Here is an 18,958-nt window from a genome sequence, read left to right on the forward strand (position 1 = left end):
TGGACCTATTTGCGTCGACCTGGAACACGAAGCGCCTGAGTTTCTGCTCACTCCGGGGTTGCAAGACTGGGGTTCTGCTCGCTCTGGGGTTCTGCTCACTGCGGGGTTGTGATTTCCGACGCGTTCCTTACCGACTGGACGGGGACCCTCATGTACACGTTCCCGCCATTCCGCTTCTGCCCAAGGTCCTGCTGAAAATAAACAGGGACAGGGCAGACGTTATACTCATCACTCCAGCCTGGCCGAGACAGCACTGGTTTAGCATGCTACTAGACCTTTCGATCGTCCCACCCCTGGAGCTCCCAAAGCAACACAATCTTCTCTCCTGGACCTGGACTCCCTGCACTTCACAGCCTGGAGGCTATGTGGCTGACAGAGGGAGAGAGAGCCTGCTTGGTGCAGGTCCAACAAGTCCTGCTTGGCAGCAGGAAATCTTCCACACAGGTCGCGTACCAGGCTAAGTGGAAACGGTTTACCTCTTGGGCGGAGGCCCGGGGCATCCCGCCCAGCCTTTCACCTGTACAGGAGATCCTGGAGTACCTGCTTCAGCTAAAGCTCCAGGGTCTGGCATTGGCCTCGCTGAAGGTTCACTTGGAAGCCATTTCAGCCTTCCATCAGCCGCTAGAAGGGAGATCCCTGTTCTCCCATCCCATGTCGGTCAGGTTCCTCAGAGGGGTGGAGAGGCTTTATCTGCAGGTCCATGACCCGGTGAGTCCCTGGGATCTCAACCTGGTCCTCTTGAGACTCACAGGGCCCTCCTTTGAACCCATGGTTTCATGCTCTCTGCTTATGCTTTCATGGAAGGTAGCCTTCCTGGTGGCCATTACCTCAGCTAGGAGGGTCTCCAAGATTAGGACCTTGACCTCGGAGCCCCCTTATACAGTATCCTATAAGGATAAGGTGCAGTTGAGACTGCATCCAGCCTTTCTGCCCAAGGTGGTTTCCCAATTTCATTGTAATCAAGATATTTTTCTCCCCATGTTTTTTCCCAAATCGCACGATTCGGAGGAGGAGAGGAGATGCCATTCGCTGGATGTGAGATGAACCCTGGCCTTCTACATCGAGTGTACAAAGCCTTTCTGGAAATCAATGCAGCTCTTCATCGCAGTGGCCGACCAGATGAAAGGCTCACCTGTCTCCATCCAGCGCATCTCCTCATGGATTACATCTTGCATCAAGTTCTGCTCCGAGCAGGCGAGGGTGCTGCTTCTGGGACCCATCACAGTGCACTCAACCAGAGCTCAAGCCTCGTCTATGGCCTTCCTGGAGAGAGTCCCCCTGCAGGACATCTGCAAAGCCACCACCTGGTTGTCGGTGCATACTTGCACGTCCCACTATGCCATCATTCAGCAGGCGAGAGAGGACGCGGGATTTGGCAGAGTGGTGCTGAGGGCAGCTCAGCGGTAACTCCTACACACCTCCAAGGTATTGCTTGTTAGTCACCTATAGTGGAATGGACATGAGCAGGCACTCGAAGAAGAAAACAAGGTTACTTACCAATAACTGATGTTCTTCGAGATGTGTTGCTCATGTCCATTCCACAACCCGCCCCCCGTCCCTGCTGCCGGAGTTGGCAGAAAGAAGAGACTGAGGGGGCATAGGGCCGACAGGGCCTAATATACCACGGCATGTGCGCGGGGCTCCAGGGGGCGCCGGAGCCAGCCGTATGGGATCTGCTAAGGGGAAAAAAGATCCGAGAACCATGCACAGAGGCGTGCACTCACTGATAGTGGAATGGACATGAGCAACACATCTCGAAGAACATCAGTTATTGGTAAGTAACTTTGTTTTATGCAAGGTGCTGATGCAGTATGAGAGATTAATTTTTTCATCTCATAGCCCAGAAGGGCTAGTATTGGAAGCATCTCGAAACTAAGAGAGTTTCTAGTTCCTTGTCAGCCAATCAGCTTTGATTCTGCTCCCCAAAGCTACAGACAGGTGACAACCCCACAGTGAGGATCTGTGGAGAAGGGAAAATTTGAGGTAAGCAACCACAGATTCTTCTATTGCAACACCTCACTCATGTATCTGCCCTTTTGCTCTTTTAAGAAAATTGCAGTATCTCATCTGAGCAATAGTTTGTCCAAGATTGCTGCTAGCCTTGCAAATACATAGACCATTCCATTTTGGTTGTTATGCATAGGCAGATTGAATTTAATACTTAATCACTGACTCTGAGCCAAATCCTGATCACTTACTCACATTCCATTGAAGCCAGTGAGTCATGTGAATAAGATGAGGATTTGTCCACATTTTAAAATAAAATGTTTAATAAAAGAATATACACAAGAAAAAGATAAACCAGAAGAATGTACCTTCTTAGAGTTATGCTGTTGTATGACATAATCATAAATCCATGTATTCCATTATTAGACCAAGGGCTTGGGTCACAGGCATAAAGTGAGCATGATTTGATCCATACTGAACAAATATCTTTATTGTTTAATTGATATTCAGTATCATATCAAACAAAATCAGTGAACATTAATGCTACTTTGTGTGTTTGTCACTGTAAATTATTCTGATAGATGTTTCCTTTCTTTTCATACGTGCTAGGAGATGTGTGAAGCTTGGTATCTTAAAAATAGGCATTAAATATCTTTTTAAAACCACATATAAGATCCACTGAGGATTATGCATAGCTTGAACAATGAAAAAGCTAATTATTACTTAAATACGTCACTGAAAGAGCAAAGAACATTAAATGAATGATCTATCTTTTTTGTTAATGTAAAAATAATAGCAATTTTGTATTGGTTAAAATGTTAGTTTTAAATATGCATAAAGAAATGTGGGTATTGGGGGATGTAATTCAAAGAAAACAAATCATTTAAGTGTTTTAAAGATACCTAATACCTCCCAGTAGGATACAGTACTATTAATTTTCCCTGAGTAGAGAAGTTGTTGAAATTCTGATGTTGTAAATTTAAACTACAACTAACAGTTTCTGCCCACACTTCCTTGTAAGTAGAATCAACATTTTATAGGTTTGATATTCAGAAGATTTAGGAAAAGTCCAATTTTGCTGACTTAGTATGTGTGTATATAACTGGGAAAAAGGCAATATCTTTAAATGATGTAGCTATCAGGAAGTAAGTGGTAAGAACTCTAGGTCTGCCCTTGCAACTATGCAAAATCAGTTCTTCTAGCAGCCAGCCATTTTCTGCATACCTAATTTAAAAGTTGAAAGTGTTTTGGGTGAGCAGTTTTGGTTCTATATCCCCTTAGCTATTAGTCATGTGCTCCAATTGCATACCTGCAAATGCCTTTGAATTGTGTTGTCTGTTCTGTGTATCGAGGTGCTTTGTAAAGTACGTAATCCCCAGTATGAAATAAACTACACATATGTATGATCACATACAATTATATAACATGTTTAACATGTATAAACATGTTTTCACTTTATGATCTCCAGCCAGCTCATATAGTACAATACACAGGGCTATACCAACACATATCCTAGAACATTTTTTGTGGATGATTGATAATGAGGTTATATTGATTATACATCCAAAGCATGACTTTTGCAATCACACCTTCATTTAATGTTAATGAATGGAATTAACTGACAGAAAATGTGGTTAATGTACTTAAGATTGCCTGGTGGTATCTCATACCTTTCCAGAATGTTGAGTTCAGCAACACTTAAACCCCTGAAAGCCAGGAAGTAGAGAGTTAAGGTACACACCAAAGCAACCTTAACCCAGGTCCCCTGGAACTGGTAGTACCACTGGGAATTATCTACATGCACTCCAGCCGGATTCATTATGTTAGGTGTAGTTCTATTGAATGATGGAAGAAATAGTTGGACCAGCTTGTCAAAGTTGTGATTGTGATATGAGGAAATGTGGGCATTCCTGCTTCTTTTGGGAGGAGGGGGTCTGAGTCCTTCTCTCAGTCCCAGAGTGTGTGATCAGAGGAGAGAGGTGCATGTGTACCTTGACAGATACAATATGCCTCATTTCAGTCATGAGTTCTTAGGATGTGTCAGTAGCAGTCCACAGGGCATGGGGATTGTCAGCATCTAAGTGGGATGTGATAGTGATCTGTAGGTTTAATGATGGCTAAGTGAAAGTGAACTGTTAAGTGGAATCCTGAGTGAAAGGAGAATGGGTTGGGGAAAGGGTTCTAAAATTTAGCAGGTGTGGTGTTGTCTCTGTAGGCTAAGTGTTTGAGTGTAGGGCAGGTGTAAGTAGCTCCTGTTCTGTACCATTCACCTAAACACAAGTTTTGCCTTACGAAACAGAAGGTGTTACAACACTGGCCTATTTCCTGAGAATTCTGAACTATCTGCAAAGGCAGAGGAAAAAGTATGTGTGGTATGGCCTTATTGGGGCATCACTCAGAGGATAGAGCTAAGGTTACATTGGCATATACCTTAACTGTTTATCTCCTGGTTTTCAGAGGTTTGAGTTTTGCTGAACTTGATGTTCTAGAAGGGCACAAGATATTACCAGGCAACCTTAGCCCTTCATTAACTAAGGAGTTTTGTGTCTGTGATTTCCCTAGGTTTTTTTTTTTTAACACAAAGAGAAATATTTTTGGTAGGAATAGAGTTAATTTAAGCAGTTTTAGTTATCATTTAGGTTTCCACTTGAGGTGCTAGTATGGCTAGCTAAAGATAAAGGATGTTATGTGATTCTTAAATGGTCTTCCCCTTTCCTGCACACTTTATTAGATTGGAATGGTGAAAGTGGTCATGCTTTGAAATGTTTGGAGGATGGAGTTGCTGACTGAGTAGGTCTGTGGCCCAAAATCTTGACAGTTTTATTCCACGTTGGTTACAGTAACTTTATACAATTGAGAGAAGACTGGTGTATGTGTCTCCTTCTCTCCCCCATCATCCTCTGTAGCGTGTATCCCCCCCACCAAGAATTCCAACTAATCCCTCCCCTTCCCATCTCATTAAGTCAGTAGCACTTTAGAAGCCATTAACATGTAAAAAGTTGCTCCTTGCTGTATGGTGCCCTCTGCTGCTGCATAACATACCACAGGCAGCAACTTACTGGAAGGTTGCACATTCCCTTGATTATATAGCCCAAACTGTACACCTAGCCAGGTCTGTGCCCCCACCTGGCTCCACCATCTGGACCCCTCATCCATACTCTGGCCAGGGCTGCACAGCCACGCTCCGGCCTACTCAATTCCTTCTCCCCACCCTACTTCATTTCCCTCACCTCATACAGGGGTGGCATGTACCTTAACTTTGTATTTCCTAGTTTTCACATGGAAGAGCAGGCAGAGGGGCTCAGATCCCCCAGATCCCAGCCCCCTTCAGAACAAACAAAGGGGCTCAGCTGGGTTAGGGCCTTCCAGCTCAGGTTGGGGACAGGGAGAAGGGCTTGTTCAGACTCCTCTAGAAAGGCAGGGAGCCCCCGTTTCTGGCACATACACAGGGGGAGGGGCTAAGACCCCCTCAGAGTGGCAATGTTCCCAGATTCTAGTACACACATAGGAGGATAAAATGTGATGCTGACAGGCCGCCGAATCCCTTGTACGGCTCTTACCAACCACCCGTAGCTAAACTAGTAAATGGAGCACAAAAACTAATACTATACTTTAGTGTTTATTGAGGAAACTGCATTGTTCATGACTATGAACAGTCATCTGTGCAGCTTTACTTTACAAAAAATGTTTGAGATTCTAGACTTCACATGTGAAATCAAGAAAAGACTTTTATTTTAGAAGTTGTGCCCCTGCCCATGAAGAAACTAGAGAGGGGCTTCTGGTTTGGTGCTGGCTAAAGAGGCTTGGGTCTATAAACAAAGAAAATATTTCCTTTTGGTTTCGATTATTCCTGCATTCAGAGAAACAGGATTTTATATATTCCTTGCAAATAATCAAGACTGCATCAAAGAAAATACCAGACTCCATCATCAATTTCTACTACAAACTGGAACACTCACAGGGACCCAAACTTTGACTAGCTGCTCGGTTCAGAAGGGGTATTGGTATATAACTAGGAAGTGTCTGTGCTTTGTTGCATATATTCTGATAGAGACTGTTCATTACAGATGCAAGAAATCCTACTGCAAAGCAGGAGGCCCTGCACAAAAAAAAACCTACTCAAAGTGGGAAAGATTTTCAATATAGGCAGCCCAATGCAATCGTGATGTTTTGGAGGCTCCTATTCCCATGATCCTTGATTACATCCTGCACTTAAAGCTCTCTGGGCTCTCAGTTAGTCTGTCTTAAAGTGATTTTGGCATGTCATCCTCCAGTCCAGTCATGATCCATTTTTCCCCAACCTATTGTTATCCAGCTTTTTAAATGGGTTGCTTCACTCTGATCTATGAGTAGGAAGCCCCTTCTTGAATGCTCTGTACACTGCCTTACTCAAGATGGCCTTTTTGGTCACTGTTACATCAGCCAGCATGGTCAGCAAACTACAAGCTGTTATGGCCAACTTTCCTTACACAATATTCCACAGAGATAAGATAATGTTGAGACCTCATCCTAAATTTATTCCGAGATGTTTCAGACTTTCGTTTTAATCAATCTGTTAATCCCCCCAATTTCCAAAATGGCATTTCTCCCCCGGGCAAAAGAAACTTCATACTTTAGATATTTCCAGGGCCTTGCTATATTACCTGAATAGGACAAAGCCTTTTAGACAATCCCTCCATCTTTTTGTTTCCAAAAGTAGCACTTCTAAAATGCAAGCCATTTCTTCTCAGAGAATATCTAAATAGATTACCCAGTGTATTTAATTCGGTTATCATATGGCTGATATATCTCTTCCTTTAAGTTTCAAAGCTCATTTGACTAGAGCTCATTTTCATGCTTCAGAAATATTTCCATATCTGAGTTCTGCAAGGCAGTCACTTTGAGTAATCCCCTCACTTTTATTAAATATTATGCCCTTGACCTGGCCTCAAGATTAGTTGCCAAATTTGAGAGAGCAATGTTAGAATCACAATTTAGTTATGTCAGCTAGGACTCCTCAATCCCACCTTCCAAATGGGGCCCTGCATGTCAGTCACCTACAGTGGTATCCACATGTACAAATACTCAAAGAAGAAAAAATGATATTTGCCTTGTTGTAATAGTTCTGCTAAATGTTTTGTCAGTGTGGATCCCATGAACTGCCTTTCATCCCTGCTTTTTTTGAGTTTTCGTTAAAATGAGATTCTGAATTAGTGAGGGAACTGAGTGATGGCTGTGGCTGCTTTGCCCTTTATGCCATTGGTTGGGGGAGGTGAGGACGTGCGGATACAGGCAGGTCCCAACAGACACTGCTATTCAGAGATTCTGATCTTGTGCATGGATACCTAAAGTAGGATCCACATGGACAAAATGTCTTGAAGAAGCATAGTTACTGTATGCTAAGTAACAGATTTTCTCAGAAACTATTCTAGTGTACGTGATCAGATGTGTCCACTATCAAATATTTTGCAAATGAACACGTGATGTATATATGGTGGAATTTGGTCCAGCTGAGTGTAAATTTCAATGAACTCCACAGCTTGTTTCTAGAATGCAATATAAATTTATTTTAACAATGAGTAAGAGTTATATAGCTGTAAAGTGCATTGAGTTTATATACATTATAAATGTTTTTTATAAAAATAAATCAAAATACTGTCCTAGCTTCTGAGCACACCATGTGTTCTCTTTCAAGCTCTATTCTTTGGTGACATTGCTGCTTCAACTTTCTGATGCAGCAGGCTGCAGTAGCAGGGGAGCTAAGCATCTATGCTGATACAGCACTTCAGTGCAGGTGCTCTGGTTCACCCAGGAGCTGAGACACCAGTGCCATAGGTAACTGAGTTGCTCTGTGCCAAGGCAAGTACTGGAAGGGCTGCCAGGCAGCAGCACCAGGGAAGTTACCTATATGCACTGAGGCATCAATGCTTGAAGAGCTCCCCATAACACTGCTTTGACCATCCATACAATACACCAACATACGTGTGCATATACAAAATTCAGTTCTGCAATCGCTTCATAAAAATTTATACCAAATTTAGATCAATCACTAACAAAATTAATTGACACGAGTTTTCCTAAACATTACTGAAAAATAGATCTTGCTGCTAGTTTTAATCTGATACCATATCTCACTTACATACACGGATACAAAACCATGCACAGAATTTTGTATAATACAATTATGAAAGCTACACCAATCATGTAACACATGATAAAATACCAATAAATGTGGTCAGAGTTCAGGCTTGTTTATTGGTTGTTCAGGATGATGGAGCATATATGTGAGCTGTCAGTGTTGGAAGGGAGGTAGTTTGTGGTTCAGAAGGAGAACTGATAAAGTGAAGTGTAGAAAAGGTTTTGAATTACTTCACGGTTTATTTTCTTGCTTTTTTATGGTCTGCCTTGGTGAACAAAAATTGCTTTGGTTAGAAAAAACATGGTTGTGTTTAACAGTATATTTTTATTTTAGTAACCGTCACCTCACCTTGAAGGACACTGACAGTTTACTGCCAAAAAAAGATCTATTGGAACCTCATCTCCTCAGTCAAATACCCTTGCAACCAGAGACTGCAGAGACAACTACATCTTTCTGTTCTCTTAATTCTCAACAGAATTTATTGCAACATCATGATTTGGATATATCAGAGTCAATGATGAAATGATCCAAGCAAGAGCCTACTATTTTAATTTTGAAAACACTAAAGAACTAAAGTACAAGAAGATTTTCTTTTTTTGCTAATATAGCAGATTGAGACATCAGTCATCGCTATTTTGCATAATACATTTGGATGAATTAATTTATACTTATTTTATGGCAGCATCTTCTGAAATAAAAGGCTTTCAGTTTGGTGATAGTTTCATTTATATGAGAGAAATGCTTTGACTAACATTATACAGATTTTGCTTCCATTAAAATCTCAAAATTATTAATGGGTATTTGAATACAAATTTACATGAATAATCTTGACAATTATCAGTCTGTTTTGAACTTTATTTGGAAAACATTTGTTAAGAAGTTGATGGTGAGGCAACTCAATTCCAGTCAATCTGCTTTCAAGCCTGGGCATGGTATAGAAACCGAGCAAGTAGTTGCATCGATTGACCTATGGCACTATATGAAGACTAAGTGTCCATGCTGATTTTTCTTAGATATATCAGCAGTCTCCGATAACATGATCCTAAAATTTTGTTGAAATGATTGTGGTGCTGAGCACCCTAGATGAGACCCTAGATGAGACTGCTCTTCTAACTAAAAAAAAAAAAAAAAGTCAGCTGGACAATTGCTCATCTGGCCTTAGGGCTTTCTCTCATGTGAAGTACCACAGTATTCCACCTTGTCACCCGTCTTGTTCAATGTGAAGCCATTAAGGGGATGTCCACACTGCAATTAAAAACCAATGGCTCTGTGTCAGCTGACTTGGACTCGTGGAGCAGGGGTTATGGAGCTGTTTAATTGCAAGGTAAACGTTTGGGCTCAGGCTGGTGGGGCACCCCAGAGCATGTGCTCCAGCCCAAGCCCAAATGTCTACCTGCAATTAAACAGCCCCTTAGCCCAAGCCCTGTGAGCCTGAGTCAGCTGACACGGGCCAGCTGTGGGTATCTAACTGCAGGATAGACTTATCCTAAGAGTGTTAGTGAAGAGCTATGGGCTATGGTGACTTTGATATGCTGTTGACATCTAGGTCTAAATTTCATCTCGTCTGACCTGACTTGTGCAGTTGAGTGATTTAGTCACTAGGGAAGCAACCAGAAGAAATAGCAGAGATTATACTAGCCCTCTGATTGAGCAAGTTTGTTACTCAGGTTTGCAATATGAGGGTTCTGTTAAATATTAGCAGCTTCAGGATGTCTGAGTTACAGCTGTAGACAAGAATTATTTTTTCCATCCTTGCTCATGAAGAACAGTGTCTTCTCTTTTGGATGCTGACCTTCCTCCAGGTATTAATGGCTCTATCATCTCAAGATTAGACAGCTGCAGTGTTCTCTATATGAGGCTACATTTTAAAACCATGCAAAACTGTAAAAATGTGGCTGTTTATAAAGAAGCAAAGCTTCATATCAAGAGAATGTAATTGCACCAGTGCTCTATAGTCTCCTCTGGCTGCTTATTAGTTTTCCAGATGCAGTTTAGAGTTGCTTTTGTCTGATTGTAGTCCTAAATGGTTTGGAATCTGGGTGCCCAAAAGACTGCCTCTCTCCATGTATGATACTTGTTCAGTTATCGTCAGCATAGGTGCTCAAGCTAGTAGCCTTCTCTTTCAAAAGTAAAGGGAGCTAGTAGCAGGGTTTTGTTGAGAGGGGTCTTCAACTCTAATAATCACTTCCTCTTGTGGTTTGACAGAGCCCTAATTCATTGACACTCAGGATATGTGCCAAGGCCCATCTGTTTTGGGGGGCTTTTTTTGAGGAGAATGGAGTAGCTGGAAAGGAAGGCACTATTAGATTTGTGATCCATCCTATTGGTTGATTTTACATTGTTGGGATTAGTATGGTAATCATCATATACTAATTTTAGTTTGGGTACTTTAAATATCTGTACAAGCAACTAGAGCTTCTGGTTCAGTGCCTTTATTAATTTGAATAAATAAATAAAAGCACCTTTCATTCAAGAATCTCAAAAAAAAAAAAAAAAAAAAAAGCAAAGCTGGGGACACTGAGGCACAGATAGTAACACCCACTGGAATAAAACAGGTTTCCTGATTCAGTTCCTTGCTCTAGCCACTAACTCATATTAAGACCAAATCTTGCCCCCTAACTCAAGCAAAATTCTCACTGAAATCAAATGGGAGTTCTGCCTAAGTAAGGAGTTCAAGATCTGGCCTTCACAGATTGCACAGATGTATGTGGTTTGTTTTTCTTTTGTTATTGGCTTTTCATCAAAAGAAATTATATGTTTCTGAACAACCAACTTAACTTATTTATATATCTGTTCTCTTCTTTAATAATGGAGTTAAATGCCTGAGGAGAGAATAGACCCAAAAGTGAGGCATTAATCCAGCGTGGTATTCTCATTATGAACCTGCTGCTGATCCGTTAAAGTCAATGGATAATATGCCATGAAGATATGAAAATCGGACAGTATACATTATAGTAAGAAGTGAGTGCTTAAGGCCTCCAATCTAGCAGAACAGGCTAAGGCTAAGGCTTAGGGCCAAGTTAACAGGAGTATAAATGGCAAAAAACAAGCTAACAGAAACCAGCCTGTGAACTTATGACTGACTGAAACTGGCACGGAGAAAACGCTGATACTGCAAGCATACATATTTTCAAAATATTACTAATATCAAAATATTACTAAAAATACACAGCAGGTGCAGAAGGCACCAAGACATCCTGACAGCAAAGAGATAACTGACTCCCTGAAATGACATTTTGATGAACAGAAATGTCTAATAAGGTGATAAATGGAGTTGTTTTGCCCAAATCATCCAATTTACGGTAAAGGGTGGTATTAGACTACGTCAAGAGGGTGTCAACAACCAACGTCAAAGGGGGCAGAACGAAATTGTCTGTAACAGTGTATAAAAGAGGGTGTCAGAGGGAACAACTTTGTCCGGCCTAGGGGATAACGGAAAGTCCTGCCATTAAGTTGTGCTGAGTCCATTGTAATGGAGCACTCATATTTGAAGTGTACCGGTTGTTGTTCTATAGGTCACTTCTCACAGTGCTTCAACTGCAATAAACCTGGTCCAGGTGCCTTCGTTGCTCAGCTAATCCATGGTTGTGTCAATTCATTTGATCGTGAGTGCCGTCTTGGTTATCTGCACAGAACTGGGACAGCACCTGCACTGGGACACGCACGCAGCCTACACTGACAAGCACCAACAGCTAAACAACTAACATACATATATGTCTAAAATCAGACATTTGTAAATGCTATTATATTTGGGTCACTGAAGTCAACATTTTTTGGGGCATGACATTTCTGTTTTTAATTGTCCTTATCCATGATGCTCAGGTCAAGGAAAACAAAACTGTGTAAAAGAAGAAAGTTGCTTCTTGCATAAAGAGAATCCCAAAGAAAAAGTTAATACTGTTGGGGGGAGAATATCTAAATTGGCAGCAGCTAGATTACTGACTCAATGCAACATGTTAGCAAGTCACCCCCTAACCTCTGTAGCAGGATGTTATTTGCAGGAAGCCTTTTTCACTCTTGTGTTCACCCTGCCCCCCCTCCAGAAAAGTGACAGTTTTAAGGGTTTTGAGTGTTTCTCAAGTTTGGGCTTCCAATATGAGATGCCTAGAATTTGATTTTTCAGTGGTACTGAGCACCTGCAGCTCTCATTAAAGTCAACTTGAATTGTGGGCATTCAGCACCTAAAGATGGAGGCATTCATTACAAATTTAATAGATTTTAAGTCCAGAAAGAACCATTAAGATCATCTAGTCTGACTTCTTGCATAACAGGCCATAGAATTTCACCCAGTGATTCCTGCAGCTCACCAAACAACTTGTGGTTGAACTAGAGCATATTTTTTAGAAAGCCAGCCAATTGATTGGACACATTTTAAAATTTTGGCCTAAGTGACTTGTCATAAATAAAAACTCATGCGTGCGCAAGCGCGCACGTGTGTGTGTGTGTGTGTGTGTGTGTGTGTGTGTGTGTGTGTGTGAGATGCAAAATGAAAATATAGTGTGATCTCTGCCATGCTCTACATCTTCTTTCAATAAACTATAATCTGCTTTTACAACACAGACACAAAAAAGCAGCTTTTGATGGACTAAGCCTTCCTCATACACATTTTAGATGCTTTTTGAAATTTGCTATTCTGTAAAAATCATAAACAAACAAAATGTTAAGTTTTGGTTTTTGCCTGCTTTTTTGGCAGTTATCTCACAGAGATAACAAATTGGGAAAACTGAATATTGAATTTGCCTATCTTTTTTTACAAATCACCTTCTGATAACTAAACTATTGTGTGTTTTTCTAAAGTTAATGAATTCAGTACTTTTATTTCAGGATGACTGGATCTGTTTTCTTAGAATTGAGGGTAGAAAACTCCAGGTTGGTGATAGCACTCCCTTCAAGTAAGATGAGTCTGGAAAATAGCTAAATGTGAATCTCTCTTTTTTAAGAGAGAGAAGGAGATGTTAAAAAAAAAGACAAAATAGACTCACTAGAGCTGATCAGACAAAAAATCATAATTTTCTGTTGGAAAAGCCATTTTACAAACCATTTTTTTTTTTTTTTTTGCAAAATCATATTGAATTAACAGAAATTCCCATTAAAATACTACATTAAATAAGTTCATTTAGAAAAAAAATTCTGAAAAAATATTGAAATTCCATTTCCAAGCACAATTTTAATTGTATTTGTCCCACTTCTGTATTATTACATCATATGATGACATGGCAATCTTCTACTAATTAGAGGAGCAGCTGTTTTCAGTATCCTTGTGTTAGAATGGTATCATTTTTCTAGGATATTGAAAAAAGATGCTCTGCCAATTAGTACATTGAGTGCCTATATTGTTTCTTGTTCAAAGTATCAGTGTCAAACTGTTTCATTACAAAACAAACAGGCAGGTTGCCCAAAACAAAACAAAAACATTTATTTGTTTCACTCTGTAGTATGAATTCCCCTTAATGATTTTTAAGCTACAATGTAATACAATTTTATTATGACATGACTTGATATGAGATATATTCTGTACTACTACTACTACTTCATGAAATAAAGTAAAGTAATGAATGAGTTGGAACAAAAACAAATAGAAATTCAGGGTTTTGACCAGCTCTGATCTTCACATTACTAAGCTTACCTGTTCCCTGTAGGCCCTGTCCTAACTTTGATTTGCAGTGCTACTTTAGTTATCATCAGTAGAGTTTTGCTCAGGAATCAAAGCCAGTATATGGCTTTAAGGCCCCTTTGAGATATATCTAATTTTAATAAAATAAATTAGATTTTGCTGCAGTTGGCTGAGTGGAACTAATATTGCTACTGTATTGCCTCAGAAATGGACAAACTTACTAGCTAAATCCTGTTCCCAGAATTGGCTGTTGGTGAGGATAAACAAAGCAGAAAGCTTGTATTTCATAGGCCGCTTGGCATTTGCAAAGCAAGAAGACTAGCTTTTAATTTAAAAGGAGCAGATATTTTTACATAATAGTTACTGCTGGAAGAACTTTAGGCTTTCGCTGTTAGTAATTTTCTGACCAAAATCACGCTGTAGTTGAGGCTACCGTTTAAACATAGCATTTTCTCATTTAAAATATGCCCTTCAGAGTGGGAGGAGGGGAGGAATGATTGACCAGCTCTTCAAAAAGAAGGTTGCAGTTGCCTTAAATCTAAACCCTGAGCTGCCAAGAGGACTAAACTTTGGGCCCGATCTGTCATTACAAATGCGAGCTGGATAAGGAGATGCTGTATTCACCTGGTACAGGGCTCCCTGTTTCACCCCTGCAGCGCCCAGGGTTGGGTGGGCTGGGCTGGGTAGCCAGGGGCCGATGCGCCCTCCACTCGCACGTGGTCCATGGTGCAATGAACAGTAGGGTCGAGGCGGGCTTGCTGTGACTCCCCCAGCTGTTGTGGCAGGTTTCCTCTCCAGCCGCGGATCGCCCGGGGCAAGCGGGGAGTGGCAGAGCTTAGCCCAGGAACACGAAGGCAGGAGGAGATTTAAAAACCTGAAGCCAACCACAGCTGCCGTGTCAGTGGCCCCCACAGGGCGGGGCCATGTCTGCGAGGCGGGAGTGGCTTTACCAGCCGCTCTCGGGACCCCCGTAACCACCTCTTCTCGACGATCAGTGGGCAAAGCGCCTCTCCCCGCTCCGGCCCCCTGCGACATCCGGGCTTGGAGACTCGCCACTGGCCTTGACAAGGATCCTCCTTCCCAGACAAGCCTCTTTCCCCCTTACTGCGCAAGGGTAGCAGGCAGGGGCGGCGAGCCCGGAGCTACCCAGGACAGCCTGTGGAAAAGCCACTGCTAGCCCCCTGAATCGGCGAGGAGAGTCTGGCCGCGCCCAGGATCCGGCCCTTTGCGGTGCCGGCGCTGCCCAGCCAGGCTGCAAGTGACGGAATTAGCCCGAGCCCCGCGATTCCCTGCTAGGGAGACGGGCGGAGAGGTTTGTCCCTCTGCGTCCTTCGGCCTCCCCAGAGGCTCCCGCATAAAGTATTGGCGAATAACCTTTTCCCCGGCCACCTCAATTCACAAGAAGGAAGCGGGCAGGGAGCGGGTACAAGTGCCATGATGCGCACCCCAGCCAGTGGCCAGGAGCTCGGCAGGCTGAGGCCTGAGCGAGCGTTTCAGTGTAGGCTTGATGCCTAGTAGGCTGGGGTTTCGGTTGCAGCCTCACCGGGCAGGGATGCGAGTCTCTTACTTACAGGGGAGTTGGTTTGGTGGTGGTGGTGGGGGGTTAATGCCATTTGAGGGGTGTGTCGGTCAAGTGTGCGGTCTGTAACTGTCAGTAATCTTACTGCAGGCGCCTACAAGATAATTTTCGACTCAATAAACTCCCTCTGCAAGAACGAAAATGGTACCATAGAGATTCACTTACCTAGAAAAGGTGGTAATAGTCCTAATAATACAGGTACTGCATTATTCTCAGTATTTAATCTCAAAACAGCCTCGTTTTCCTTGCAAAAGCCTGGAAATTTTGACTAAGTTAATATTATTTCAGACTTTCGCTAAGACTGACTAGTGGTGAGCCAGGAGACCCTGCAGAGAATTATTATATTTACCACTGCTTGAACAGACTATATAAAATCGAAGGCCAGACCCTCACCTGGTATAAATCGGTACCGCTCTGAAGTAACTAGCGCTATGACCATTTACACCACCTGAGGATCTAGTCCAGCATACACAAGAAAAATATCAGAAATGCTTTAAACATCAGCGCTCTTCCTAGTGAATCACTTCGAATATGCAGATTTAATTTTCTTAATTTAAAAAGCATCATAATGAAGTAATGACTACTAGACTTTCAATATTAGGCGTCTCCTTCACAAGATCCTTTACCAGGCTCAACCTGGAGCATTTAGGACAAAAAGGAATATCAAAATGTATCCTAAATTATTAAGACTATTTTAGAACATTCTGTCTTTAATAACGTTATTAAAATGGACTAAGTAAGTCATATTAGATCAGCCATTTTAACTAATGGACATAGGTAAAGGAGAAAAATGAACTGTACTTTGAAACAGATCAACTCAGACTTGTTCTGTATACTATTATAGGGGAGTTGGTTTTTGTTCAGTCTGAGTTTTCTCTTCATAACTTTGACCAGTAAATACTACTGTCGGGTAATTAATTTGCTGGCTCAAATTACATTTTGTAACAAACACTGAATGTCATATGTTTTGTTCTTTTTATATAGTAGCAATATAATCTGGCTACCCAGATAAACAGGTCTGTTTTAAACTTCGTGAAAGAGTCTCTTTGGATAATCAGTAAAAAGAAGGCTTTAAATAATAAAATTAAATAAAGGGTTCTGTTGGACAATGATTCAAGTGGAGAGAACAGGAGGGGAGTAAAATCTTAGTCAACAAACTAGCTGTAGGAATATAAACGTACAACTATTTTCAGACTGCTGTAAACCAATCCACTTGAAAAGCAGATGGCAGCATCATTTTCTAACCGAGAGTGTCTCTCTATTTATCGCCTTTTTTCTTGAAAGGCAGATCTGAAATACAGACTCATAGATTTGTGTTCTACACCCTACAAGTCTCCGTCCCTCGTCCTGTTAATGTAATGTCTATATCATTCTGGAGGAGTTCTATGAACATATATTTTCATTTCTAAGTAAAGAGCACCTCATCAACAGATTATATATATATTCTTAATTTTGTTAAAAACAGCTATCTCCACCTGCTTTTGTTGGTTTGGGACTTTGGGTTCTTATAAATATTGCGGGAACCAAAGCCCCCTATGGAAACATTTGGCTTAGCCATTTTCCCAATGCACCCAGTCCTCTAAATCATCCCTCTCTCCCCACTCCCTTCCTAATATTTCAAATTATAGCCAAAGATTAAGCTCTTAATTTCTTGGCTTCAAAAGTGGTAACAAATCGTTCAGACTTTGTTTTTCTAATAGGTCCAAGATTTGATTTATTGTGTCTGTGTTATCACACAATCACACTTCATTCAAAATGTTGTTCTGGGATAATTCTATACCCTGCAGATTTATTTTGAATGTCTCTACTCATTAATGTTACTAATATTTAATTACTAGCCATTAATTTTTAAATAAAATATTCTGTCTCACTGTCCAGTCACACTTTCTTTCTTTTTTTCTTTCTTTCTTTCCTTTCTTTCTTTCAACTGTGGACAGTTTTAATAGGATGATTTTTTTTCTCGTATATTGGATATTTTGGAAGAGTCATGACCCTGTTCCCTTTGGGTTTATAATATTAATATAAAAAGGGAAAGAAATCTTATTAAGAAAGATAGAGAGCTGTGACTTTTCCGCTCCTTGAAAATGTAAGGGTCACATCTACCAAATTATAAAAAGAAACAGCAAGGGAATGAAAAGAAAGAACTTGCTTATTAAAAGATTGTTTAACCTCCAAGTCCAACGTTTAAATTACTCCCCTCCAGCAAAACTGTTACTTTATCCTAACAAAAACAATATTTATAAAGAACAATTTCAACATTTGCACCTAGAGACTATAGTCATTCCTTTCATTCGCACAGAGACTCCCAGGGCCAGACTTTCAATAGAAAGATGATTAATTCAATGGTCTCTGAACTATTTCCTTTTTCTTGCATGAGATTAAGTTTTTGTTAATGTTTTGTTGAGAGCATCCATTCGCACTGTGCTTCGTCTCTCCATCAATAGTTTTTAGCCGTATGTGCCAGCTCTGCATTCATTCCATGGAAAGCTCACGACAAACTTTTAGTTCAAGAACAATCTGGCAGAGGCATCATGTTCTCAGTTCTGGTTAATAACTGCCAGGTTTGGAGAAAGAAAGAAACAGTGATGACAATGGAAACTAAATACCCCGGAAATGATCAGTCAGGGTGCTTTAATGACAAGATGTGAAATCATACAGCTAAAACCGAAATAATCTAACGTTTTTTAGTAGGATTTCTGAGTACTAAGACCTGAACAAATCGCAGCTCTAAAAAGAATAAGGGGCTCTGTCTCCCTCTTCCCCCAACCAACATTTCATTAAGATGGATTTCGAAATTATTGGAATGAAGCCACTGAGAGCCCTGTTTGGTAATAATATTTCCTGTTAATTTAATTCCTTTAAAACTGGTTTGACTGATAGGCTCCCAGGAAAACGCTTGTACCAAGAGGTCTTAAACTTGGCTCTTTAATATATTGCATGGGATGCACTGAAGTAGAGGAGACGATTATGGTTAATTATTTCGCTTGTATTGTATTATTATCTGTTAATAGGAGGGGGTTGGGAGCCATGATCTCGTTGGGCCCATGTTCATTTATGCTAATTGACAGGCTTGTTTCATGTGTCAGCTGCGGCGGGAGCACTGGGCCGTCACGGTATCATCGGAGTCCAGAATCAAAGTGTATTAATGGGGCTGGGAAGAAGCTGCCCAGCGATCCGGCCGGCTGCGCTCAAATCCTCCAGCGGGCTCCCCGGGGGAAGGGAGAGGATCTCGGCTGCTGTGCTGGGCTCGAGGGTGCCCCCAACTTCCAGCTCGTACCGAAACTCCCCCTACCCCCCATTGCAGCCCCGGAAGAAGCGAAGCAGCGCCCTTGGCCGAGATTTCCCAGGCAAAAAGCCCCTTTCCGTTCAAATGGCCACTCCTCTCAGGTCACACTGTCGTTCGTGGGTAGTGGGGGGAGGGCGGCTGCCCCCCGGAGGGGAGGAGGGTGCGGTATGGTAGGAGAGGACAGGCACCCCCGCCCCACTCCACTGGTGCTGGGACAGCAGCTTGATTAATGACTGTCCCGCGGGGCAGTGGACTGCCGTTCCCGTAAGCGGCGGGCTGCGGAGGGAAGGAGACGGACGCTCAGGTGAGCCGCTGGTTCCCCACTCCGGACAGCCACACCCGCCTAGCAGCATCACCACGCCCCGCGCCTTATAAAAGGCTCAGCCGGCAGCTGCCACCCGGAGAGTCCGGCGC

The 18,958-nt window shown here is 41.8% G+C and overlaps 1 protein-coding gene across 1 annotated transcript in view; it reads left to right on the top strand.

The window, feature by feature from the left end:
• Positions 1–8,776, top strand: part of PPP1R42 (protein phosphatase 1 regulatory subunit 42) — a 57,638-nt gene extending 48,862 nt beyond the window's left edge. The window contains exon 9 of the mRNA XM_067553847.1: positions 8,399–8,776. Within this exon, the coding sequence (XP_067409948.1) occupies positions 8,399–8,591 (193 nt within the window). The 3' untranslated portion in view covers positions 8,592–8,776. The remainder of the gene's footprint in view (positions 1–8,398) is intronic.
• The last annotated feature ends 10,182 nt before the right edge of the window (positions 8,777–18,958 follow it).

The sequence above is a fragment of the Emydura macquarii genome, unplaced genomic scaffold (genome assembly GCF_026122565.2).
Source record: "Emydura macquarii macquarii isolate MOO-44397 ecotype Brisbane River unplaced genomic scaffold, CSIRO-AGI_Emac_v2 contig_1477, whole genome shotgun sequence".
Classification (NCBI taxonomy): domain Eukaryota; kingdom Metazoa; phylum Chordata; order Testudines; family Chelidae; genus Emydura; species Emydura macquarii.